This window comes from Neolamprologus multifasciatus, chromosome 12 (assembly GCF_963576455.1).
Source record: "Neolamprologus multifasciatus chromosome 12, fNeoMul1.2, whole genome shotgun sequence".
Lineage (NCBI taxonomy): Eukaryota > Metazoa > Chordata > Actinopteri > Cichliformes > Cichlidae > Neolamprologus > Neolamprologus multifasciatus.
Window position 1 is genome coordinate 26,048,703 of NC_140450.1, and position 27,279 is coordinate 26,075,981.

Consider the following 27,279-nt stretch of genomic DNA (forward strand, 5'->3'; position numbering starts at 1 on the left):
ATGACTTATTAAAAAAAAAACACCTAAAATCAATGGCATTTTAAATACAAGCTATTTTCAATGATTTCAAATGTCAGCAGCAGAGCAGCCCATACTCAAAAAAGATCACCTGCCTCTTTGGCTCTCTCTGTTCTCTCTCTTTCCTCCATTAATAGTGAATTATCACGCTTAATGTTAATGGTTGATAACACGGCAGGTAGCCAAGTTACACACTGAAATAGTTTTGTGATATGCTTGGTTTAGTTTTTTTAAAGCTTGGTTACAAAACGATAACATCAAGTCATGTTTGGAGAGACTGATCTGCTAGCTTGTTAAAAAGCCCATCTACAGTCTCAAAGCCTCCCTAGGGCAGCAAGCCGTTCAAACAATGGGGTGTGAATAAATGATGTGTGTAAGTGGGTCGTTGCATTTTCAGCAAAAGGCTGCTGAATCACTGCTGAGTATGAACTTTAACACTCACAGGCCTTTGGTCAAAATTAAAATAACTTCACCAGAGGGCTTCAGGCATAATGAGAACACGAGTTAAAGCGTGACCACCATGGAAACGTGAGAGGGAATTTCTGAGGTCCCCCTGTTGGTGAATTGGCTACTGATGCCATAGTCTGCTGCTTGATAGGTATGCAAGTGCACACATTCTCTAAACATAACACCGTACATGCTGTTACATATATGGTTTTATGTTATGTTCTTGAGAAGAAAAATGTGTGTACTCACTGCTTTTCACTTGCTTTCTCGTCAGGACCCAGGCTATCCAATAACTGTTCAGTGAATCCAAGTACTCTTATATTTATCCATCCATCCATGCATCTTCTCTCGCTTACCCAATTCAAGGTCGCAGTGGAGCCTTTCCCAGTGAGAAGTGGAGTACACCCTGTACTGATGCAGACCGGTATTGTTATTTATTCCTTTCATATCTTAACTGTGAAATGTGTTAAGGACCACTTACAGAAAATTATTCAACCTTTGCCAGGTTCTATAAGGGCTTTGTAATGAGTTTCACATAAGCAGACACACACATACACACACTCGACCGTGGAGCTGGAATGCAAGGAGCTTGTCTGGCATCAGGAGCAAGTTAGTTTAGTGTCCTCCCCAAAGACACTACTAGTGTGGAGGGCTCAGGTATCAGAAGTTTATCAAAGCTTATATATAGCTGAATACATGTATATCACTTATGAGTGAGTTATTTTTAATAACATAAAATGCTGACAGTCTGATTCAACCATGGTAAACAAAATATTGTGGTCAAAGAAAAATACTGTTACTACTGAAAATAGGCTTTGTAAGGTACTATATTAACTTTGTAAGGTAGGGTCAAGTTTTTGACCTTCACAGAGAAAGTCTGGGTTCAAAATCCAGTGAATTATGCTTAATAAAGTTTAAAGTATAAAAAAAATACAAATTTCAGGGCAAAAGGAAAACGTGACTGCAGACAACTTTCTCCCGTAGAGAGGCTCGCCCGACTTGTCTGCTTTTCTCAGCAGCACAGTTTTGAAGCTGAATACAGACTGGGATGTTTTTATTGCACATCTTCATATGTGACTGTGCACACACAAGCTCTAATGATAGATTTGCAGGACTTGTACACATCCACAAAAATTAAATTCACAAATTTGACTAGAGAGAGATTGGGAGACATCTGTGTACAGGTTTGCAAATAGAGGTAAAAGCCTCATTATTCATCAGTTATTTAGGGAGTAAAGTTTGTTAGCCTTGGGGGTAGGGATGTGCATGATTTTCTAATATTAGTCACTGAGCTACAAAAAAAAGAAAAGGTTATCTTTTTTTTTGTGGTTATAATATGATGGATGATTTTGGAAGAAAGCCCATCCCTTCTTGGCAACCACGCTATTGACTGTATTTAAAAAGTGGGCTTGGTTTCCGGGTCTGAAAAATGACACGTAAAAAGTGAAAGGGGGTTGGGGGTCGTTTTGCTACCAAAACAAGAAAGATTTCAGTAATCTCTGTGGGAAATACAAACCTTCAGTAGCTTGATCTATGAGCCCAGCAAATACTTTCCTAATGAGTTTTATGGTCTCAGTGGCTAGTTTGTTAAACACAGCATGATGTTCATTCTAGAAATGATGCTCCCTGTTAAAACACAGCAATAAAGCAGCATTTGCCTTGGGGCAGGCCTACCTTGTGATTGGTAATTTCTTACCCTACGAGTGGGCCTGTTTGTGGCCACACCCAACTAGGGCTGGTTTCAAAATGCTAAGATGCAACTATCACCTCAGCCTTTGGGATGAAACTTTACTAACCAATGGGGGATTTTCTCAGTGGTTGCATACATCTCTTATGTACAGTCTGTGTGTGCAAGTCATTTATGTTATTAAAACAAACTGCACAATCCACCCCATTTTTTAAAGATTGTTCCTTCTTTTCCCAAAATTCATGAAACTATCTTCTGTTAAATTCCATGTGTCTGACCAAAAGACAAAGAATCCACAATCGAAGGTCTGTGGCAGAAGTAAATAAAACTGAAAGCTTGAGAGTGGGATTGTAAATTGAGACACCATACCAGCAAATTTCAGGTATGGTGTATCCAAACATAGGCTACTATAATTACTGATCTGGAGATTGCAGGGTCCTGCTGGGAAAGAGCACAAGATGGGAATAAGGGAAAATGATTTCAGATACATACTTGCTACAAGATGGGGAAAGGAATTTTAATTGGTCTGAAGAAAAAAAGATTAATGTGCTGCAGTTTCGTGTATTGATTTTTATACTGAAGGACGTGAGGACGAGTCATGTAACCAGAAGCCTCATTTGTATTTTTGCTCTCGATTCCTCTTACTCATGCTCGAGTCCAAACTTTGCAGTCAGACATCTCCATGCGTAGCTTATTAAAATTCAACTCCCCCGAGCATCATGTAAACAGATGTTCAGCTATTGGATTTGTTCATTAACAACTGCCACGCCATAGTTCTATAGCCCGATAGGAGCTTTCTGTCTATTCATGGGAGGGTTGGATCAAAATGTAGGCTGTCTGACTTGGCCAGCTTAGTATTCAGTATCCTTCCCTGCAGTCCCTTATTGCAGTCAACTGCAGTTACAGTAGCCCCATAGGAATAGAGAGAACAAGGCTGAGAAATAGAGAAAGAGGCCATGGCAAAAATGGGGCAAATTGCTCTAAGATTTTTTTTTATCTTTCTGGATTGTTTAGAACTTTAGAAGCCTTGTTGAGTTTACTAAACTAAAGTCTGCATCTTGTATCAAGTTCAGTCTAAATGCTGTCTTATGTTTTTCTAATTTTAGATCACTATGTTGAAGTTAACTTCAGTAGGTATTGCAGCAGGTACAAAGGTAAGGTTTGCATTGTCTGGATCTGTTTGAAAGGCAATTGCATTACCATTGCACCACCCAGCTGTATGCTTATACATACAGTATCTGCTTTGTGATATCACAGACTTTTAAACTAGTGTTTTTGCTGCTGCTGTCGGCCTTGTGTGATAATTCTTTTTTTGTGCATATCTGTGATGCCACACATTTTAGCTCATAAAACAGTCTCGGCGTAGAAAACTCGACTGCCAGAGTGAGACATGAAAATTCTGCTCCTATAGTCATTTAACTTCCAAACAGGACAACATTACAGAATAATGCATTGATCAAACACCGCTTTACCTCACATCACACCATTATTGAAACACATATTACAAAAGCGCCTCCCCTGAAAATGATTGTTCATAATCACTTGCAGATTATAGCCGTTTATCAGAAACCGCACACCACGATCATTAAGGCATCACCATCAGCAGCACAGTGGCATCATTAAATGCCGGCGCAACGTCGGCATCCCTGTGATATGCTGACATATGCTAAAACAGCTGGGGGGCTCCTGGAAGAAATGCCACGGCCAGGAAAATGACTGCACATTTCGAGTTTCAGCACCCTCCGTATTGCCTTGAAAATGCTGGAAAGCTATCATATCAGGGCTGACAGTATAGCATCAACACAATATTTGTCTTAATTAGCAGAAGGAACACTGAAAGGGAGGAGAAACTCCACCAGCAGGAGGAAATATTCTTAGGTTTACAGATTTTCCAGAGAGAGAGAGAGACACCCATGCATAAATTGAGGAAATAAATGTTCAGAGGAACATCAATATGTTTGAAAAACAGATGTTACAGGGCCATTCTGCTGGTACTTTTATGCATGAAGGTAACTTTGATTCAGCATCTGATACATCACTGTGACAATTTTATAAATAGTCCAGTACTTAAGTCTGAACAGAAATGCAGCTTTACTGAGACATGAAAGGTGTGCTATATTTATGCGAGGACTTCTGCTTATAGTTACAACTGATAACTTGCAGAAAAAAGTCAGGTCAGAAGATTCTGTTCAATCATCCACTAAAACTAACATACTTGATCTGCCATCAGTGCTTTTCCCCAACATAAAGTTTTGGTGATGGACTGTCATAAAGAGGCAGGTGAACATTTCTGTTGTTGTTGTTGATGTTGCACACACACGAATCTTTGCGACTCTGTGACAGATGGATGGAATGACAAAGAGCAGCAGATGAGCGACAATCCTTTTATGTACAAGCCAGAGCCACTCTACTTAAATGCATCTCAAAATTAAACACTGCGAGGCTGGACTTCACAGTGAAAAAAACCCAGTTTACCAAATGTCTTTCCAAAATGTCGTAATGCGTGACATGCAGTTTAACATGACTTTAATATAGTTTCTAGCAATAAGATAACTATAAATGGGGCACAACGTGATCTAACAGAGATTACTTTCGATGAACATTTTTCAAGCCATAAACAGCTTCCTCCTTCCTCAGTAATTACTACCAAACAAAATTTTCCTGAGGCTTCATCTGCTGTGCCCACTTGTGTATCCCATATGGCTAGATATATATAATTTAGGACATCATGAATATACAATTCATGCCCTCCTCAGAGTGAGCAGGCATGAGAATCCGACGACGCTCATCACAGTCTGTTGTGCTCGGCAAATCTAGCGTGGCATTGAGGTTTTAGTGGAGCAGCGACGCTGGTGTAATGCTTGTGACACCCAGCTGTTAATTCAGACTGACAACAGGCAGATATCTGGCCGACTAATGGCAGATGGGGCTTGAATCCTAGCTTTGCAGAGATAAACTATACCCCCAGAGGAAGGAAGGGGATGGAGAGGAACAGAGAGAGCGAGCGAGAGAGGAAGAGGGTCAAATGCTATTTCCACAACATTTCGGAGTTTATGTAAGGCATGGAATACATTCTGGTTATACTTGAATCTTTTTTATAGCAGGATGAGAAACCAGCGTTGTGTTAAAAGTCAGATGGAATCTGATAAGTTCATTGTTACTGTATCCATGTCATCAAAGCATAAAGTTATATTTAAAATGGCTTTCCTCCACCAAGTGTTTAAAAAAAGCACTAAAAATTGTTGGAGAGAAGAAAGTCTTTGTTCTGACCTAATTTAAACTGTAAAGGAAATTAATTATAGCCACAGACCAAAGTTATTAGATTGTCTAGTGTTGCATAAATTGAGCTGTTTTATTGCTTACACTCTGAATCTTCAGCCCTTACAAATAAGCAGCTTAACTCTGGTTTTATCTCTATCGTGAACATGAGGGATGTTAGTTTGTTACACTCTTGTGGAGTAGCTCCTGCTCCCTCCCAGTTACTTTCATTTCATCCACAGGATCATGTGTGCCCTCTAATGGCTACAATGGGTAACAAACTTCACAATCACTTGTAATAAATGCAGCACAATTCATTTGTTGTCTGGGAAAGGCCTATAAATATGGTGGGGTGTCGAAAGTTGGACTTTTGGTTGCTAAATAAAGCAAGGAAGCTGCCATCACTGCAAATACAAAATCTCGGTGGGTCGTCATAGCTTTTATCACTCAGTGACAAAAGGCAAGAAATGACACATATTAGTCATAGCACACGCTGAGAGAGCCAACCAATAAGATCTGTCCTCTTGGTCTCCTACCCCAAAAAAAACCCAGCAAATGACGCGTGACGCTCATCAACTTTGTCCCTACTGTTTACATAAACACATACTCACAGACTCTTGGCTCTGAGTAGGAGGATCACATATTGTCCTGGTGTTAAAGCAGAGCAGGTACACACACAGGAAGAAGGAGAAACATGGTTTTTATGACTCTGTTCTGTCTGCTGCTGCGGCCTGGCTTAAGCGCACTAATGATTTCTCCATTGGAAAAGGTAGGTGGAAAGCTGCGGGTGAACAGGAGCACTGCGGTTAGTCATTCCACTGCTCGGAACTTCTGCAAAGTACATTAAACTCTTCAACTTTAAGCTGTTTATCATCCTGCGAAAAACCCACAAGTTACAGAGAGTCATAACTTGGGTTATTGGATTTACATGCATACTGCTAACAAGCAAAAGTATCTTTAAAGTATTTTCATGTTTTTTTTGGTGTTTGACTCACATGTCTAAATTTAGTTACACAGCATTAATTTCACTACTAGATGTAAACAAAGTTTTGTTCCTTTCAAAAGCCTTTTCATCACTCGACCAGTCCAAGAGTACTTTCCTATCCAGGTTCTTCTCATTCCACAGGTATGTGTGTCAATGGAAGCTTGAAAATACAACAAAATGAGAAAAAAAGTATATACACAACCACTGGCACACAGACAGGTTATCATTCTGTGTCTGCACTGTTTTCTTCTTGGTTGCAGTAAGTGAGGGACTGCGTCGGTCAGCTGTGATGCTTGATATCACCCATCTGGAGCTACTGGTAGTGGTGGGGCCTGATGTCCAGCAGGTCCACAGGCAGGACACAGAAAGATACATCCTCACCAACCTCAACATTGTAAGCCTGATCACACACATGCAAAAGAAGTTAGAACTAGTGGATGGGAATGTTTACTGGAACAATCCGTAAATGGAGCTGTGAGGAGGATATAGGGAGGAATCAGCAGATAATGAAAGAGGTGTTAAAAGCAATAAGTCAGAGACAGTAATGTGTTCTGAAGTTGTACCGTGTCTGCTGAATTCTTTCCATAGTCTGGCCTGGTGTAAGTGCTCCGCAATTCTATAGTCCCAATACACTGAAAGTGATAAAATATAGTAATTGGACTTATATTTCAATTTCCACCCAGGCCTCAGAGCTGTTGAGAGACATTACCCTGGGCGCCAACATGAGGGTGCACCTGGTCCGCATGATCATCCTGTCAGAGCCAGAGGTAAGTGGCTTTCTGTTATGACTCCAGCTCATTATAGTTAAGTCACAAATTACCAAATATTAGATATAGCTTTTTAGCACAATAATCTGAAGTCCTACAGTGCTTGTGTAAGTTGTCACATCTATAGCTTATTAAGCTGCTGCTATCCATAGTGACTCCGAATGTGAGCAACATGATTAAAAGTTTCAGTGCAAAGTACTTTAATTCTCTTGTTACATTTGACCATGTTTTAGCCAGAGATCCAGCTGTCTACCAACATCACTTCTTCTCTCAGAAGTGTGTGTGACTGGGGCAGAAGGATTAACCCTTCAAATGACACGGACCCGCTACATGCAGATCTTCTACTGTACATTACAAGGTATGTTAACTGTCTGTATCTGGTTATAAGAGGATGTTTTATTATCTTGCAGATGAGCAAAGTGATTTTTTGCTTTACCATCACAATCAGGTATGACCTGGTGTTGCCTGATGGAAACAAGCAGGTCAGGGGAGTAACACAGCTCGGTGGGGCTTGCTCCAGTGACTGGAGCTGTGTGATTACAGAGGACACTGGCTTTGACCTGGGAATCACCATCGCTCATGAAATTGGCCACAGGTAAAAGGGATAATCCACGGGACCTAAAATGTACACTTTAGTTTATAGCTGTGTCTAATTTGGGGCATTCCTTATTATTTCTGTCATTTTGAAATGATCAAACAGTAGAATTCAGTTTAATTGCTTTTTTTCCCCTTAAGTGAGTTTTTCCTTTCTATGTTCAGTCAGAGATAAATTTTTGTCTATACAGGAAATGTTTTCAATGTTTCCAAGAAATTCTTCACAAATCATAGACCCATAAAAAAGCTTTAATTGTACTGTGCAGTTTAATTCAGCTCATAACACTCACTATAGTCACCATACTGGACCGTGATTGACAGTTTAAATGGTGCTTTACATGCTTCAAGACTGTTTTACCGTAATTGTTTGCTCTGGTATTCTTGGCAATTTAAAATACCTTTAAATGTCACCAGCCAGGGAATGTCATCTTTTCACAACCGCATGCTCACAGCATCCTACACTATGGTTACTTTAACATCCTTTATGCTTGACTGTATTTCACCCAGCTTTGGAATCAACCATGACGGAGTAGGAAACACCTGCAGCAGGAGTGGGTTCATGATGGCCTCTGACGGAGGCTACAACAGTGTGGATTTGACCTGGTCTCCCTGCAGCAGACAGCAGCTTCTTACATTCTTCAGGTGGGCCAACCTGTTCACAGCAGCTGTGCAAGCTGTTCATTTATCATGCACATCTGGCACTACTGAATATGGTATTTAATCTTAGGTCGTGTCTTCATATCTGCCACAGAGGTTGATCCTTAAAACGTAATTTATATTAAGTCTTCAGTCTTTCAGCGCGATATAATGTCAGCGCTTTGGGTTTTCTGATCTGTTGGTATTCTCAGTGAAGGGAAGGCGGAATGTGTAAAAGATCTCCCTGCAATGGAAGGATCCCTGCAAGACTGGAAGCCTGGGCTCTACTATGGCGTGGATGACCAGTGTCGTATAGCTTTTGGCAGCACTGCGAAAGCCTGCTCTTTCACCAATAATGACCTGGTATGTCACAGTCTTCATGGCACAGGATGGGATTTCACATCGGAAATTGACATTTCCACATTTTCAGTTTGTTAACAACGTTTTTCTCATTTCCATCAGCCAGCTTGTCGTTTTCTGTCTTGCCACGTCAATCTAGACGACAATAGCTCCTGCAAACGCCTCCTAGTGCCACTTCTGGATGGGACAGAGTGCGGTCCTAATCAGGTACAGCTCTGCAGGCACCAGAGAGTCATCACTTTCCCAAACAGTAGCGTGTTTTTTACGGGATGCAATCCTCTCTTCTAGTGGTGTCTAAAGGGGCGCTGTGTGTCTCCAGATGATCTCAGCTCCCCTGATGTGGTTCACGGCTCCTGGTCCGGCTGGTCTGAGTTTTCTTCCTGCTCGAGGACGTGTGGTGGCGGAGTCACACTTCGTACGCGGCAATGTAACAACCCAAGGTTAACAAATGGATGCGTCAGTAAAAAAATGTTGCTGAACTTCTTCTTAAGAACATGTGGGATTTTGGTGTGTCACCTCTAATTTTCAGACCTGCGTTTGGAGGGAATGATTGTGAGGGCCCAGATATCGAGGCTGAACTTTGTAACCAGCAAGTAAGTACTTACCGGCTATGTTTACATTGGGCCTCCATACAGTAGGTCAATATTGTTTAATCAATGGAACATTGCACCCAAAATCATTCCCAGCTTTGAATTAGCTTTTCTTAGTAGTTTGCAGCCCATAATTTCAACAGAAATTATTAAATGTCTTAGAATTACGGGAAAATTTACTGCAGTAAATTTACTGGCAGTAAAATCAGTTTACTGCCAGAGTATCCTTACTGTAATTTGGGCTTGGCAGTGTAAACTTGAATTATTAGGAGAAAATAACACTTTTCTTACCATCTACCTTATTGCAGCCTTGTGAGCGCACTCAACTTAATTTCATGGCAGAGCAGTGCTCCCAAACAGATAACCACACCCTCTACCTGCCACCAAACAGTGCTTCCTTCTACACATGGATTCCTGCATTAGGCTTTACACAGGGTAGGTCTAAGCAAACTCGATTTTTTTTTCTTTAGAGCAAAATGTGAAAAATGTGTACACCTAACATTTCTTATTCTTATCATAACCAGGGGATGAACAGTGCAGATATATGTGCCAGTCAGATGGAGAAAACTTCGTAGTGAGCCGTGGCTCTCAGTTTGTGGATGGTACTCGCTGTGAGACAGACAGCCCTCCTCCATTCGGCGCTACAGCAGCTTGTCTAAGAGGCAGATGCCAGGTAGGGATGGGTTAATGAGGCTAAATATATCAGGGATCAAATGCCATATCCCTCTTTCTGTGCTCTTTCTTTTGTCTCTGATCAGCTGTTTGGCTGTGATGGTGTCCTGCACTCTGGAAAAGTAAGGGATATCTGTGGGGTGTGTGGTGGAAATGGGTCATCCTGCAGGTTGATATCTGACTCCTACAGTGGTGGTCAGGCCAGAGGTAACAAACTGAGTGCCATTCATTTAAGTTATTTGTAAAGCAAATATGATGTTTTCCTGCTGTTTTCCGGTCTTACATAACAGCAAATTTAATGCTTTTGGGGTGTGAAAGGTTTTTTTTTTCTTTACTAGTTTGAAAAGAATAATTAATAGCATTAATAACTGCTGTATTATCGTGCATCAGTTATAAATCAGCATTTTATTTTTGTTTCAGAGTACATCACCTTTGTCTCGGTGCCAGTGAATGCCACACAGGTTCATATTATCAACAGGGCACCTCTCTTCACTCATATGGGTGAGTGGCATAACTGGACAGGAGATTTACATTTCTATAAGACAACCTTAACAGGATTAAAACTTTGCATCCACAGCTGTAAAGGCTGGGGAGACGTACATTGTGTCTGGAATGGGCAGCATGGCTCTGAATATGACCCACCCTTCCCCGCTGGATGAAAATCGCCTGGAGTACCGAATCCATCTAACACTTGACCTTTTGCCTGAGATGGAGGAGCTGCTCGTCCCTGGGCCTCTGCAAAAGGAGATAAAAGTACAGGTCAGGACAGGAAATCTTACTAAACTGTTCATGTGGCTTTGTGCAACAGTTATAGTGATTTTGTTTTGGTTTTTTCTCACTGTAGATCTATCGCAAATATGGAAAAGAATATGGAGAAAAAACAAATCCAAACATTAGCTACCAGTTCTATGTGCCTACCAGAAACAGCAGCCAAATGGATGTGTTACCCAAAGGCAAATGGTCTGTTTTCACAACACCCTGCTCTGTGTCTTGTGGATCAGGTAAGTAATGAAGAAAGTGACAAAAGAAATACTGTTGATGACGGAGATCATTTGAGACCTTGAGAGACCGTGTAGTGTTTGCTTTTTGTTTGGGAAACAGATGTCTTTTGCAAGTAAGATGCCATATTGAAAGCATTTGTATAATAGTGTTTAGCAGTGGCTGTCAAACTCTGGTGTGCGCTCCCTACTGAGAGCTTAGATTATTGGGGAAAACAATGAAGTGGAACTAAGTTGAATGAAAATCATTTAGTTGGCAACATAAATAAAAAGGTTGCTAACACTATCATAGTAATCTTTACTTGACTAAAGTTCACATTTGTTGCTGAAGAGTGACAAAAAGTGTACCAGTCTCTGGTGCAATGTTAACAGCACATCCCAATTCTTCTACATGATAAAGAGATTATGCTGTAGTAAATTAAAGAATACAGGCCCAGACTGTCTTGTTAATTTACAGATAATGTCCTACTTGTTTATTTTACTGTGAATTTTTCTGTCATTTAATTGTTTATCTGCTATTTCACTACTTTGGTGTAGCATGAAGGCTGTGGGGGAGGTCTTTATAAGTAGGAAAAGTTGTAAAATTCATGAATGTACAGTTAGAAGTCCATAATTTACGCCCTGGATGAATTGGGGTCTTTACCTTATGTTTGTCACCTGATGTAGACTATAGGAGGCTACAACTGTTAAATCCAAGGTCTTGTAAATGTTTGCCTCTTCCACCTTTCACCCCTCAACAGGTGTTCGGAGGCATGTTTATATTTGTGCAGATGAAGAGACCAGCAAACCTTTGGAGGAACATGACTGTTCAACACCTCGTCCAACCACACCGCTCTACACAACTTGTAATCTTGCACCCTGTCCCCCCAGGTTGGGTTCATACTCATTCGCTTCTTTTGACATACAGTGCTCAGCACGGACTAGCACATGTAAAATGTACTATTTTACAGATGGACTGCAGGGACGTTTGGGCCTTGTAGCGCCTCTTGTGGTGGGGGAGAAAGAGTGCGTCCTGTAAGGTGTGTTCAGAAACATGGATCTGATGTGGTGAAGGTTCCAGATTCCAAATGTCCACCTGATACAGCTCCGCACGCTATTGAAAAGTGTAACCTGCAGTACTGTCCTGCCAGGTATGAAGTCTGCATTGTAATGCTGATTATTAGATTCACAGAGTGTGAACAGTTAACATCGTAAATCTTCTGTCTGTGCGTTTACAGATGGCACGCGTCAGAGCCAGGGGATTGTTCGGCAATCTGCGGGCCAGGAGAAGCAAAACGGATTGTATCGTGCGTCCGACCTGAAGGTGGCGTGGATGTTGAAGTCGATCAAAGTTGTTGTTCAAAGCAGATTAAACCCCCCGATTCTGTGCCCTGTGTGGTAGATGTGTGTCCCATTGGGTGGGAATCAGACCGAGAGGTAAAATCAACGATAACTTGAACTCCAGTGTTTTTTAAGAATGTGAAACATCTCTACAATTTTGTCTTTCTTGACCAGGAACAACCCAGTCTAAAGTCTGATTTGTTACCACGCTCTAGTCAGCCTCGTGTGTATGTGTGGAGCCCTGTTATTAGCCAGTGTTCAAAGACCTGTGGCAATGGTAAGTCCTCCTTTAGTCAGAAACAGTGCTGTCTACTCAGATGTAGTAACTCAAAGCCCACTGATTATGTGCTGTAGGAACTCTGCAGGTGTGGTTTTCTTGTGTGGACCATCAAACCACACTGGGAGTGCCTGACTTCCACTGTGATGCCTCTACTAAACCTCATCCCAAGTCTGAGATATGCAGCACTTTACCCTGCCCTCCTATGTGAGACACTGTAGTAACCATAGAGATGTGTAGAAAGTAGGACGCAGATCTGAAATAAATGTTTTAAAATTACAGGATATTTTTCTTGTAACAACCAGGTGGCGCTCTAAGCAAGGAGTCTGCAGTGTTACGTGTGGAGGAGGGGTAGCAAACAGGGTGCTGTACTGTGCTCGGGAAGCAGAAGGGGAGGAGGTGGTTTTGGAAGATTCGGAGTGCAGTAACTTTCCCGAGCCCACAGCAGTGGTATCATGTAACACTCACAGCTGCCCAGCAAGGTGAAGATCACACAAAATGCAAACCTGAAATCGATTTCTGCAACAGCAAAAAAAATAATCAACTCCCCACCACTGTCACTTGGCCAGGTGGAAGGTATTCGGGACGTTACCCTGCTCAGTCTCCTGTGACCTAGGTGTAGCTCAGAGGGTTGTGTCTTGTGTCCAGTTTATCCATGGCAAGGAGAGCGTGGTGGCAGAGGAAAACTGCCATGCAGCTGTCAAACCAGCCATCACAGTGCCCTGCTTGGTGCAAGTCTGCACCTTTAGGTGGGAGGTGAAGCCGTGGAGCCAGGTACGTCACAAGATGAGGATAGCTATTAGATAGAAATGGGATGAAATAATCTCTTTTGAACCTGTTTTTTTTCTCCCCTGTCCACTGCTTCGCTGAATACCGAGCACTATATTGATGTCTCATTAAGCGTGATATTGCTAACATTGTGAAATTTCCTTGTCATAAGTGTTGTGTTTCTCTCAAGTGTTCAGTATCTTGTGGCTACGGTATCCAATCCAGAGCTGTGTCCTGCATGGGCCCCTCTAAGCCAGAGCCCCTCAGCCCCCTGATTTGCATGCACATGCCCAAGCCAATCACCATCCAGGGCTGCTACACGGGCGGCTGCAGAGATGTGCCATCCACATCAGATACACCCACTCCTCTGCATTCCACTCTAAGCCCTAAAAACATATCACAGCCAAGCATACGCCAACTTTCTCCTAGTCCAACAGAGGCCTTCACCATCCCAGTGACCCCAGTGGCTGCCACAACACTCACTCCAACCCATAAATCAAGTCAGTAGGCATAAATACTTTAAGAGCTCACGAAGAACCGAAGGCAAAGCATTATTATTAATATTATAACATCTGCTCCTGTCTAGGTGCATGTGGACAGCTACTGCTGGAGGAATCAGGCACAGTGGATTTGACTGATGTGACAGATCGCTGTGTGGTATCCATAGGCCGACCCTTGGATGAGGTCATTCACATTATAGTGGTGTCCAGCTCCCTGGACTGCAGAAAAAGTTGGTTCTATTAATAATACTAATACTGCTACTTTCTGTGTAAAGGCTGCTGCAGCAAAGTAAATGCAACTCTGCGTGCATTTTTACAGAGGAGTACGTGGCATTTTTCGACCGACTGGCATTTATGAGGAAGTGCGCGCATGTGGGAGGTACTGAACTGACCACCAGAACAAATGTCCTGCTGGTGCGTCAAAATCTGCTCACGCCAGGGAGCGGGGTTGTGTTTACATACAGTTCACAGAAAAATAAGAAGAGGAGCCACCATCAAGGTAAGACGGTGCTTGAACAGAACTAGGAATGTTTTGCAGAAGGAATGAAGAAGGATTGTCAAATATCATGAAAGATAGGATTATGATTAATAAAAGAGCATCCTTCATTTGTTGTTTGAGTGGATGCAGCAACAAGTGAATTTAAACTTAATTAACAGAGATTTGCAAGCCTGTACACAAGTCTTAAGCCATCCCTCACTACTAACTAGCGTTTACATGTGTGTCACTCTCTTTCTACAGGGGGGCACAGCGGGGTCATGTTAGCAATCCATTAAAATTTACATTACATCCACCGCGATCTTCAACTGAAGTTAAAGTTAATAATTTGATTGAAAATTTACAAAAAGCCATACAACTTAGAAACTATGATTCTTTGGTGGTGTGCATTGTCAACATATATAAACTACCATACTAAGATTTAAAATATAATGTCTCATTTGACCTCTGACCTCTCCTTAAAGCTTAATAGATTGTTTTGAAGGTCAAAATGATTTAAAACAGCCGTATATTTCTTACTGCCTTTGTTTACATTGACAACATACGGGCAAATAGGGAAAGATATGTGGGAATTTTAAATAGCATGTTACTTTGGACCGCCGACCTCTTGTTTGACGTCAAACTGTCCAGTTATTAACAAATCAATACCTATTATCCATTACCTACTCCTAAATAACAAAAGCCTGCACTTTGCACTTGTTTTTACTTGAATACATTTGTAGTGCAGTATGTTTAAAAAGAAGACCGAAAACTAATTAATACATACAAAATTCATTCACTATTTCCTTAAAAGTAAATACTGCCCAGAGAGTGAGCTGATTGAGGTTTGCACTCTTATTTTCCTTCCAAAGAGTCGGATGTATGTGTAATTTTCAAAAGTCATCATGAGGATAAACTGGAGGAAAGTGGAATCTACTGTTCACTGAAGCCTCATTAGAAATGCTCTCAGTGGAAGAGTGGCTTTCAAGAAGCCATTCTTCAGAAAGGGAAACATGGAGACAATTTTGAGCTATGCCAACTTAAACAAGAAATGGACTGATGATCAGTGCCAGCAGGTCTGAATCTAAACCAGAACTATTTAGTTCAACTTATTGTCAGCATGTCAGAGGTCAGCAGAGAGGTGCAACAGTGAATCGTGGATTCACCTCCCCAGAGCTGGGACCTCAACATTATTGAAGCAGTGTGGAATTATTTTGGCAGACAACAGATCACAACTTCCACAGAAAAGCTTTGAATCTCCTTCAAGAAGCCTGAAGAACTATTCCTGAAGACTACTTTAAATTAAAAGAAAGCTTGCCTAAGAGGGTTTAGGCTGTGTGGAAGAATAAAGGTAATAATACCAAACCTAATTTGAAATGTACAAGCACTGTTTTATACCTCATATAGCGTATATATTACACGTGTGCATGTTTGCACATCTTCAGTAAATTTTGACACCTATTTCCCCATTTTTCCTAACAAAATATCAAGGAGTGAGGTTTGGCTCAAGACTTTCGCACAGTACTGTATGACGCAGTGAGAATACTTCCAGTCTAACGCAATCATAAACAAAAGCCCTGCAATACATAACGTCAGATGAGAATACTGTACGTTTTTTACGCTTTTGCCTTGGATAGAGTAAGACTGTTTTAAGATTTCCAGCTATATGGGCTGTTTTGTTCATATCCTTTCCATCCTCCATGCAGGTGGGAAGGACGTGATATTTTAGCTATGAACAATCAATTCACAGCTATAATATTCCTTGTAGACAACTGTAAATTTTATTGCAATTGCACAAAACTGCACACAGACTATAGTGATGATAACTTGTTAACCAACGATCCAATGCGCCTCATATTTGCCCCTCAGATTGTGACATTCAGCTGTTCTCCCCCAGCGGTGTGTTTGAGAATCCAATAACGTCCAGCACTAACCACACCTGTCGAGTGCTCATCAATGCCCCTCCCTCAGTGAAGATCAGAATCCAAGCACTACACATAGGATTAGTATTCAACACCACAAACTCCCAGTCTACATACATAATGGTGCGAACAAGCTCTCTAACATGTGTTGGTTCAATATGCTGTATATCTTACAAGGACAAAAAGCGCACGAGTATAACTACTGCAATATTCTTGTGTTGTTCAGATCCGGGACAAGGATGTCTTAAAGACCAACGTGTTTAAAGGTAACCAGCTGTTTCAGTGGCACTCATCAGGAAATATGGCTGAGGTTGAATTTCACGGAGACTACCTGCATTCTGAAGGAAGCTTCAGAGCTCGATATTCATTTGTGCGCCTTTGATACCAGATACTGTTTTTGACAATGTTCACTTGTGCTCTGTTGAGAAGAAAGAGTTAAAGGTATAATATGCAGCAGTTATCAGTTATGTGATTTCTATAAACTGAACACAACATTTATATTTGGCCCCTCCTCTCTGGCTCCACAAAGCGAGAGGGAGGAGCGGTGCTCACGCGAGCTGAAAAAGGTGAAAGGTGAAAAGGAGCGGTGTTAACAAGAATGAAGCTGTGACTCAAATAGCTGTGAAATGAAATGTTATTTGTGATAACGTGATTGTTTCGCAGCACTTTTCATTCTAAATCGCAACTGTGAAGGGAGGTGCTGCATTGCTGGGTTTTGTGGGAATGCACCTGAAGCGCATGCTCCATGATGGCTGCTGTTGCCTCTGGCTCCGCTCCGACCCACCAAACAGAAGGACCTCTGCGGCTTTTCATGACACGGACAGCGGAGAAGACTGTGACAGTAATGCCCCTCGTTCTATATTTTTACAGAGTCCTGCACTCACACTCTCAGTTGTTGGTCAGAGACTACACACCCTTTGTACAAAGGCAACACCCCTGAAAAAGGAAAATAAGAAATTACAAGAAGGCTGTTTCCCTGCAGATTTACTTACCACCATACAGTTCTTGTGGTTCATAACTGCATATTATATCTTCAAGTGAAAGTGAAATGAAAAAGGATCTTTATGTAAGATCCTTTTTCATTAACTGTTATAACTATATGCAAATTATTTTGACCTTAAATAAACAATAAACAAACCAAAGCACTCAAAATCTTTAACTTAAGCAAGGACAAAGTCATTTGGAAGATAGCACACAGACCTGCTGAAGTATAAAAAAGGAGGCCGTACTTATACTATTACAGTTAGTAAATAATCTAAAGTTCACACACACACACACACACACACACACCTATATATAGCTCTATCTCAATACTGATAGTCACACGGTAAACTTCGCATAATTCCTTTAAAAACTGGTTTCCCCATAGCTCCAACACACTCAGTCCATTGCAGGTCTGTGTCAGTGTGGCATTGTTCCAGGTTCAGCTACAGCCACAGCCCGGCGGGGGCACAAAATCACCGTGCCAGGTTCCTGTGTGGGATCACTGCTTGGCTGTAGCTGTGTCTTCCAAGAGAGCTCTCATGTCCAACAGTGCTTCCTCTACAGCCTGGGCAAAGTTGGCAGCATTTGTCTCCTCGCAGCTGTTAAAGGCTGTGATGGCGATGTTGATGTGCTCATCCATGGGATTGTAACACACTCCATAGCCATCTGGCACCATTGGACCAAAGCACATCACACAGTCTGTCTTGGAGCCAACCTGGACATCGAGACGGGAGGGATGAGGGCAAACATGAAAGGAAACAAATATTACAACACATTATCCTTTGCTCAGCAGTAACAGACTGGGGCTTTTCTTAGATGCAAATATACCTGGCTGGTGGAAAGATTAAAATGATTAGCCACAGCATAAGAGGTGTCCATAAATATCTCAGGTATAGAGGTCAGGTCTTCTATGCTCTGCCTCTTGAGCCCAAGGAGGTGTCTGTCAATGCCCTGCCCATGAATTGCCTGAAAAAGCAATGGTGAGCATGTTAAAGTAATATTTATCAAGTAGTTAAAAAGTGGTTGTTTTGAGGATTCCAGCACTCACGTTGTACGTGTTTTCTTTATGTGTCTGAATGGCCTTCTGCAGCAGTGCCAGCTTCTCTGCGCTCTGTTTGAACATTTACTGCTCAGTTTTAACCATCACATTTAAAATGTTCCATCGCTTATGAGATCCCATCATTTTTACTAGTACCTGTTTAGCTGGGTCTTGCATTGCCTGGACAAATTCAAGCGAGTCTGCAGTAGTTGAGCGGATTGCATCTGTTCGCCCATATTTGAACATTCTTAAGGAAGCACTCTCATAGGTAGAGCAGCAAATATTATAGATCCTGGATTGAAAAAAAAAAAAGTATATCATGCGGTGCACTCAGTGTCTGCATCCCACGGGACCTTTCCCCCCCTTTCAAGAGAGCAGACTTCTCACCTGAAGTACGCCAGCTGAAGAGCCATTTGCACAAAGGCATCTGGACTGAGCTTATGCTTCTTTGGCACATTTTTTCCAAAGTGAGAAAACACAAGCACTTTCACATCCAAGTCGTGTACCATTCTGACAAAAATGAGAAAAGAGGGAGTCAAAGAAAATGTCTGACATCAAAGCCCAAATGACAACAACAACAAGAAAACTAGATTCTGACTGCACAGCATGACATACATGTTCATATTTTGTTTGGCCTTCTCAATATCTCTCTTGACCTCAGGTGTAATGTTAAAACGCAGCTTCTGAGGCATGGGCAGGGGAATCATGGGAGCGCGACGGAATTGAGTCCTCTGCCTGTTGAAAAAAATGTGACCCGCCGAGTCAGTGTGAGCTCATCATAAACACGAAGAAACACTAGTCTAAAATCTGAAATAAACTTACATGTATTTAACAACGTAATCGATGAGAAACACAATGGGTGGACCCTCAGCAGGTGCATGTTCATACACCAGTCCACATGCACCGTCTTCACCAACAATGAACTGAGGACGATTTGCAGGTACATTCAAATTCTCAACCATTGCCAGAATCCTGTTTATTACTTTGGATCTGTGAGTCATTGCGTTCTCTTAAACTGACCTGTAGCGTCTTATCAAACCAGCGGTTGCCACTGTTCCAACGAGCACCTCCTCCATGCAGAATCTGGGCAGCTACGCGGCTCAGATACAAGTCATCAGACACCCGCAGCATTGGAGCATCCAAACAAACTGTAAAAATACTTTTCTGGATGGCACGGACTGAGTCTTTATTCGTCCTATCTGAGAAGAAAAAAAAGGGGGAAATGGAACTTGTGAATCACAAGATTCTGACAAAAAAATGCTTTCTATCTATAGAATACATCTGGCTGATACTGTGGCTTGTCCTCACCCTTAATCAGGTTATTATAGGCTTTTCCCCAAGTGTTGCGGTGCTGTGATGTGAGGATGCCAATCGGTTCTTTGTTAGTCTGCAAAGATGAGTTCCAGATCTTCTCCAGCTGCATATAAATCTGATCCACTGTTAGTGGAGTGCCATCACTGTTGTACACATCTAGGACAAAAAACTAGAAGAGAAGCCGGGTTGATTCAATAACAGATTTAGTTTATTACTCCTTTTCTTCATAATGACTATAAAAAAAAATCAGGATCTTTATAAATGAAGAAATAACTGCAGTGCCATCTAGAGTACCTGGAAGTTGTGGACCACAGTGATGTGAGTCGGAGGTGTTTTTCCTCTGGTGTGATTTAAAACAGTATCTCTCTTTGGTCCAGGAATACGACAAGAAGACAGGATCTGGTAATACTGGTCCATACAAAGAGGCTTCCCACTCAAATACTCTACAGGCAGAGTCTGACTACAACACAGTAACTAATATTATTCATTTGCAGTTTTGAAAAAAACAAACCAAACAAAAAACAGCTGCAGGCCATGGTGATAATGAGCTTATTGCTACAGCAGTACAATGTTTGTATTGATTTGAGGCAAACTCACGTGTCAATCATTTTTTTAAAGTCCAAAACTCCTGCAATTAATTTGGCAGCAAACCTGCAAAAAATAAAAATAAATAAATAACAAGTCAGATTATAGATTACTACACATAATGGTCAGTGTATGCTTTGTTTTGCATCGATGCTCCAAAAGCTAGCGCTCATATATAGTGTTCACAGACGGAACAAAATCAGTCATGAACTATGAATGGAGAGGAACACAGTTAAATTCTTAGAAGCTAAAAGTAAAAACAAAACAAAAACAAGCACTGGCTTGTTTACCACAGTCTCATATGTTTGGCACATATATTCTTATTATCTTCATTGTTATTTTTGCATTACATCTCCATGGTGCCCCTATGTTCACTGCATATCCCATGGGTCACAGCATTCAAAAACAGCTGAGCAATGGTATGAGAAGCCCTGGGGCTTTAAATAGCCAGCATGTGGAGAGAAGACTGTGCAAAGGTCAGCTTAAAATGAGCTTGTACTGTAACTTCAACACAAAGTAAATCACTTTTTAAAACAGCTTAATGGCTGTGGTTATATTCAGACAATTAAACTTTATAACTGGTACTGCTGGAGCCCTGAAAATTTACTGCACCCATTACAAGTGCTGGGTTTTTTTTTAGTGTTTGTGGGCCTGTGATTATTAAGATAAGCAGTTTGGATACTGTACGTGCATGCTGGTTTCTCACCTCATTTGACCTTGACGATCATGAAAGTGCATCTGGGGCAGGACTACTCCAGGGCTGGTGTAAACTGCCACTGGCATACGGCAATCCAGGTAGGCCGACTGCATCCACCATTCTGTTAACTACACAAACACAGCTGTAGTCAGACCAGGGTGAAAAAAGAATTACTTTAATTTCTTAAACAGCCAAATTAAACATGTATTTAGTGTATGTAATTACAAAAGACAGATTCTTCTGTCAAAAGACTGCTTTTACACTCATCATGTCTACGCTGATACATAAAAGTTAAATAAATCCAATTATCTACCCAGTTGTCCGTCTTGCGTGCCCGCCTTTCCAGTCCCTTTTGAAGCCTTTCTCCTACACCACCCTTAAGGAACTCCTGTACCACCTTCCTGGTGTGATCCATCTCTTCATCACTGACGAGGGGCTCCAAAGCTGCGAGGTAGCGCTCACACGTTTGATTCAAGGGTGGCACAGGTAGCTTAGGCAGACCCTCTTGGTGTGTCAGGGGCCTTGCAAGGATCTGCGTTACGGTTCTGACTAGGTGACATGGCTTCACCATACCTGGCCGCATCTATAAGATAATATCTTGTTAAGTTAAAAACTCTTCTGTTTTTTCTGCTATTACACATTAAATTGGAGTATTACAAATGGATTTAGAAAGTCTAGAAAGTTGAAGGTGTCATTGCTATTTGAAGTGGCTCATATTGTAGCCCAACAGACAGTTAAATATATAAATAGCCCAGTACATTCATACACGAGTGTGACTACTGAAATGTAATTTTACTGATAATCTCACTGGGGCTCGTTAACCCTGCAGATTAATTGAATATCTTTAACCTCAAGTGTCAACATGTTGTTTAGTGCATGCAATCTATGACTGCAGACATTAATGAGTCGCTGCAAACAGGTTTAAGCAAGAACCAGCTTCGGGCGTTGTGAACAACGGTAAATAACTTAGACAGGCTCGTGCTTTACAGTGAGATGATGATTTGGTGCATGAAAACGGACACCAAAACAACCGACAGAAGCAGCTATACTATTCGGACTAACTGGTGTTAGTCTCTGCCAGCTTATAAATAGGTTGACACAGTTGAACCTTCGGGTGGAAGCGACAACAAAAACACACCAATATAAAGTCGTTATAAGATTTATTGACCAAAATTAAGAAGATACATTCCTATGATATCCCATTTGATTTAATATTACTCCAAATAAGGTTGAATTAAATACGTAACGGTTTGAAAAAAATGTAGGGATATTTATGTCAAGCTGGAACACGACAATTAACTTCCGGTTAGCGATATCAAAATAAAGTTATTGCTAAATATTTTTGTGTATTTATTGCACTCCACCACAGAAAAGATGGAAGAATGTGGATAATACTGGGGGGATGACTCCGAGTCGACTAAACCTGCCGTCACATTGCTGTTTCCCATGTCACGAACTAAGCTAACGCTAAGTTACTCTATGCTACGCTAAGCTAACGCTATGCAAAATGTTAGCTAACCCCCACCCCGAAAAAAATAAAAAAATACTCCGTTATATTCCTTAACGCACAATTTAAATGCACACGTTGGGTGAACGTAAGTTACATTTTAACCTACTGTTGCCACATTGTTGCTATTCTGCACAGCGCCCCTCCCTCTTCACTCACTCACTTGACCTGATGTCGCAAAATCAAACGTAACGTTACTGCGCTTTTTTAACACGCACTTAAAACACACGCAAAAGGAGAAAAAAGGAGGACTCACCGCGGCTCTGACAAAAACACCCAGCATCTTGTCAGACGGACGCGCTAAAAACTTGGACTGTCCCGGGAATATAGATGGGGAAACCCTCGGGCAGTCATGTCTCAAGGACAAGCACTCTGCGATCAGCTGTCCGCCCCCCGTCGGATACAGCAAACAAAACAAGCGCTCTCTCTCCTTGAAAAGTCGTATTTTTCTAGGTGGAGTTTGGCACACGTGAGACTGCTGTTTCAAAACAAATAATTACACTAAACCTCTACCCGCACGAAAGCTTCCTTAGCACATTGTTTTATTCATTTTAGGAAAAATTGATTCAAATGCTCCACAAGAGCTGCTAATAAGCATTTGTCTTTTACTACTTCTGGTTATTGTGTTCAGAAATTGCATATTAAAACCTCCAAGTTCAGTGAAATGATGGCACATTTACTACTACTACTAATAATAACTGTAATAATAAGAAGAAGAAGAAGAACAAAAACACAAGATCTGTCTGTATTTCTAAGTTGACCGCTGCGCCCTCTTTCCAAGTAATTTCAATGCAATGCATTTGTGTTTTTAGACTGTTTGTTTTATTGATTAATTAAAGCAGGCCCTGATATAAATATATATTTACATAATAAGAATAAGAATTCTCGTTGAACTGTTGCACGAAGCTGCACAGATCTCCTCTGGCCACATGGTGGTAGTCGTCCAACATCTTTCCAGGGAGAAAACAGCATTCACTTATTTCTCCAGGAAATACAAACCAGTGACTCCGGTTTTCCCGCAGAAAAAAATAATTAAAAAAAATCACCACCACAAAATAATATTTAAATAAAGGTTACAGTTTAGTCATGCTGTGTAGAAATTATTCGCACTAGCACAGGAAATGTCAATGTGCAAAAAGTAATGGAAATGCATATGACCATTCTGTATAATTTCAGCACTGTTTTTGTATAAAAAAGTCCAAGAGAGAACTGCAGTCGTGTCATGATTTATTTAAAAGCAGCAAAATAAAACGATACAAAGAAATTAAAAACACACAGTCATACATATCAAAATGCTTCGATTGCTCTGGTCCAGCCGCTGCCTGTTAACAGCGTGTGTTTTAAACAAATTGTTTGAGTGGCGAATATTTGCTCAAGGTCCGTTTGCTGCCAACTCACAAACTCAGATAGCCCACCTGAGCCCAGCACCGAGATCAGGTTGGAGATGTTTGTGCTGTCCAACTGGTCAGAGTCTGAATGTGAATCATCATCACTCCTCATTCTTTTACACGGCACTGGCGCAAAGTCTGGCAAATAAAACTCTGGATCAACGATATGATAACTTATGTCAATCTTTCGCTTTTTTGTGTAGCACTGCGCGCCCTGCGGCTGTTTGGGCTGCGCGCAACAGTCTGTGTGGAAGTATCCGTTCGTGACAGTAGTCACCACATGGGTGTCCAAGTCCAGGACAGTCTTTTGGTTGGCTTGCGTGTTCGGGATAGATAACTCCCAGGAGGATTTGTCCGCACAGCTCCAACAGGCGTCCGAAACCATGAGGTCAGAGTCACTCGGTGAATCCATTGCGCAGGCAGATGCGCCTTGGTGCGCCACCTCTGCAGGCTGACCGTTGGGCTGGTGCGCTCCGCAGTGCCAAGTGTCCGACTCAACCCCAGTAAAGTTGCAGTAGAAGTCATCAGCCAACTCCGTGAAGCTCCCCGTCCATTCGAGGTATTCTTGCCTTTCTCGGACTACGGTTACATCCTCGTACGGATTCGTCCTCTGCATCTGCGACAAGTTTTTGCTCATGTAGAACTGCCTGGCGTTTCTCAGTACGTACGTTACCAGTAAGTTCTTGTGGAGCTTGATGCCTCCTCTCTGCGTCCTGGAGCTTTGGATTTTCCTCAAAGAAATGGAGATCAGATTCTGTGCTTCAAATGCACACTCCATCCTCAGTCGGGCCACCCTTTCTTTGCTCTCGGTCTCTCAAATCGTTTGTTTCCAAACTGGAGAAATAGTGATGCCTTTAGTTGAGATTCCTATCAGATTCGTGTAGACTGTGTCCATAGCGCTCCATGTCTTCCCAGTAAGGGCATGGATTTGCAACTCTCATCTTTCCTTGCCACGCCCTCACGTACACATTGTCCAATGGGAGGGAGGAGGTGCTTCTGTTATACGCAAATATCACTACTAGCCTCATTCAAAATGCACGTAGGAGCAGGCAAGCTGGATTTCACTAAATATGATCTTTTTAAATCTCAGTGCAGACAAATAAGAGACTTTGGAGTCCGCACTAAAACAGAAAGCAATGGAAGGTGGAAGAACAAGCAGAGGCGAATGTAGCGGGGTAGTACAATAGAGTGAGATAGTGTAATGGGATGTAATTTATAAATATAACATGTACTAACATGTAATAACAAATAAGAAAAATATTAGATGATGTGGATGTAGAATATAAGTAGAGAGGATGAACATTAAAACAGGGTTAAGCTTGCATTTCATAATATCAACATTATCTACTTTACTCAGTTTCTTGACTGTTCCAATCATGTATCTTATTATTTTCCAAAACAGTTTATTACTTTATCATTTTATATACTGAGGATTCTTTGTCTACTATATTGTTACATTTTATATTACAATGTGCTACCACAGTACAACACTATACTATACTACATTTTATGGCTGCTTGATGGCAAAACTCACAATTACACTTAACAGGATCAAAGCCGAGATTATAACGATTGAATGTAAAAGATAAAAAACGGATTCTATTATTTATTTAATTGTCTTTTAAACAGCTGGTTTATGAGAACTTAATTCAAAAAACTGCCCTAATTCCACAAAATCAACTAAATAAATACATTTAAAACAAATAATAAGGTGAACTAAAGAAGTTTGGGGGGGAACAATATCACTATATTATATGGTATATTGCAATATAATATGATATGACACTATAAAACATGGTACTATGCCACGTTATTCTACATTATACTATAGTAATCCAAAGTTAGGTCCAAAGGTTGTTGGATAAAGATGCTATTTTTTTGATTTTGCCTCTGTACACCACCACGATGAATTTTAAATTAAACAATCAAGATGCAGATTTTCAGCTTTGATTCCAGACATTTAACAAAAGTATTACATTAACTGTTAAGGAATTAAAACCATTTTCATATATACATATATTTAGTCCCCCATTTTTAGATGTGCAAAAGTAAATCGACAAACCAAGAAGATTTGTTTTAATACTTGGATGAAAATCATTTGCAATCAATGACTGCCCGAATCCTAGAACTCATGGATACACCCAAAATGCTGTGTTTCCTCCTTTGAGATGTTCTGCCAGGTCTTTACTGAAGCTGCCATCAGTTGTTACTTGTTTGTGGTTCTTTCTGCCTTCAGTTTTATATTTAACAACTGAAAAGCATGCTCTACTGGGTCCGGATCAAGTGACTGACTTGCTCAGTGAAGTATATCCCATTTCTTTGTCTTGAGAAACTCTTGGGTTTCTTTTGCAGTTTCCTTTGGCTCATTATCCAGTGTTGTCTGATCAGTTTTTAAGCATTTAGTTGTACCCAGCAGTAAGTATAGCCCTGTACACTTCAGAGTACTTCAGTACACTTCATAATACTACTTTTATAAGCCCTCTACTTCAATCAATAAACACTAGTTACTCGGTTCAATTGGCAGCCATGTCCATGGCATAATAATGCTCTTCCTAACCTTTCCATTTCCATATTTTTCTTTCCCCATCATTCTGGTACAAGTTAATCTTGGTTCATTTTTAAAATAACTTATTTTTTCCAGAACTGTGCAAGTTTTTTTAAAATGTCTTCTGGTAAAGTCTGTCCCTCTTGTTCTTGAGTGTAACCAGTGGTTTGCATCTTCTTGTAAATCCTCTGTATTCGTATTCATGAAGGTCTGCCTTGATTGTAGACACTGTGAATGAAACACTTACCTTCTCAAGACTAGTCATGATGAGGTTAGATGGTTGTAATTCTTAAACAATTAATGTAAAATGTTTGTTAAACCCTTTGAATTAAAGTTGAAAATCTGTGTAGAGTATGGTTTCTCTCTATTTATGCTCTATAAAAATCACCTCTACAGCTTATTTATTTATTTATTTATTTATATCTTTTATTCGGACATTTTCCCCACTAGCATTTCACTCATATTGCCATTTAGCTATATGTTACTGTATTGAGTTTACTTGTCTCATTTTTCCTGTGATTGTAACAAATAAAGCCCCTCTGCACTTTTAGTTTGCCTGCTTTTTGTGTTGGTATATTAATTACAAATGTGCTCGGTGATCTTTTTTTTAAAGTACTTTCTTTGTTAGACTTACAGTTACAGTTACAGGTATCCGATCTCCCAGTTTTCCCTAAAGCCACTTTTACTCTGTCTTTCAATACACTAGAATATGCTGCCCATTAAGCTGTAGTTTACAGGATTATTCTTATTTCACATTAATATAATGAACCTATTATCTGTGCTTTGATTAAACCAAGGCACCTTAACAGTCTAGGATCTATGTTCTATATTCTTTGTTACTTGATGATGATGAAAAGGTTGGGTATGGGAACATGACTATATTCTATGTAACTGTATGAAGAACGTAATGTAACAAGTCACCAAATTCAAGAATTCTATAAATATG

At 40.8% G+C, this 27,279-nt stretch overlaps 3 protein-coding genes across 6 annotated transcripts; 1 reads left to right on the forward strand and 2 right to left on the reverse strand.

The window, feature by feature from the left end:
* The first annotated feature begins 674 nt into the window (after positions 1-674).
* adamts13 (ADAM metallopeptidase with thrombospondin type 1 motif, 13) lies at positions 675-17,224 on the forward strand. Of its 3 annotated transcripts, none has more exons than XM_085179451.1 (29): positions 675-889; positions 6,476-6,536; positions 6,656-6,789; positions 7,079-7,162; positions 7,396-7,520; positions 7,611-7,757; positions 8,264-8,398; positions 8,605-8,755; positions 8,855-8,959; positions 9,041-9,192; positions 9,282-9,345; positions 9,651-9,777; positions 9,867-10,015; positions 10,101-10,221; positions 10,435-10,515; positions 10,592-10,773; positions 10,859-11,015; positions 11,753-11,882; positions 11,963-12,142; positions 12,230-12,428; positions 12,507-12,609; positions 12,687-12,816; positions 12,915-13,091; positions 13,179-13,383; positions 13,568-13,877; positions 13,964-14,107; positions 14,197-14,376; positions 16,222-16,397; positions 16,501-17,224. In XM_085179451.1, exons 3-29 carry the CDS (start codon positions 6,685-6,687, stop codon positions 16,654-16,656), a joined length of 3,975 nt encoding a protein of 1,324 aa, XP_085035577.1. In that variant the 5' UTR covers positions 675-889; positions 6,476-6,536; positions 6,656-6,684; the 3' UTR covers positions 16,657-17,224. The 3 variants fall into 3 exon arrangements, with proteins under 3 accessions (XP_085035577.1, XP_085035578.1, XP_085035576.1); XM_085179450.1 differs by lacking the exon at positions 675-889 and adding an exon at positions 5,966-6,179; XM_085179452.1 differs by lacking the exons at positions 675-889; positions 16,222-16,397 and adding an exon at positions 5,963-6,179 and having other exon boundaries at positions 16,501-16,609.
* Positions 16,115-22,995, reverse strand: LOC146507130 (carnitine O-acetyltransferase). Of its 2 annotated transcripts, none has more exons than XM_085179467.1 (14): positions 22,657-22,995; positions 21,207-21,476; positions 20,903-21,021; positions 20,209-20,262; positions 19,906-20,071; positions 19,606-19,780; positions 19,318-19,496; positions 19,120-19,220; positions 18,913-19,032; positions 18,685-18,807; positions 18,454-18,589; positions 18,307-18,369; positions 18,087-18,224; positions 16,115-17,973 (listed from the first exon to the last, which is right to left on the reverse strand). In XM_085179467.1, exons 1-14 carry the CDS (start codon positions 22,681-22,683, stop codon positions 17,758-17,760), a joined length of 1,887 nt encoding a protein of 628 aa, XP_085035593.1. In that variant the 5' UTR covers positions 22,684-22,995; the 3' UTR covers positions 16,115-17,757. The 2 variants fall into 2 exon arrangements, with proteins under 2 accessions (XP_085035593.1, XP_085035594.1); XM_085179468.1 differs by lacking the exon at positions 22,657-22,995 and adding an exon at positions 22,510-22,647.
* Positions 22,996-23,199: 204 nt separating this feature from the next.
* ier5l (immediate early response 5-like) lies at positions 23,200-24,730 on the reverse strand. Its single transcript, XM_085179475.1, has one exon. The coding sequence runs from the start codon at positions 24,564-24,566 to the stop codon at positions 23,688-23,690; it is 879 nt and encodes a 292-aa protein (XP_085035601.1). The 5' UTR covers positions 24,567-24,730; the 3' UTR covers positions 23,200-23,687.
* Positions 24,731-27,279: the final 2,549 nt, after the last annotated feature.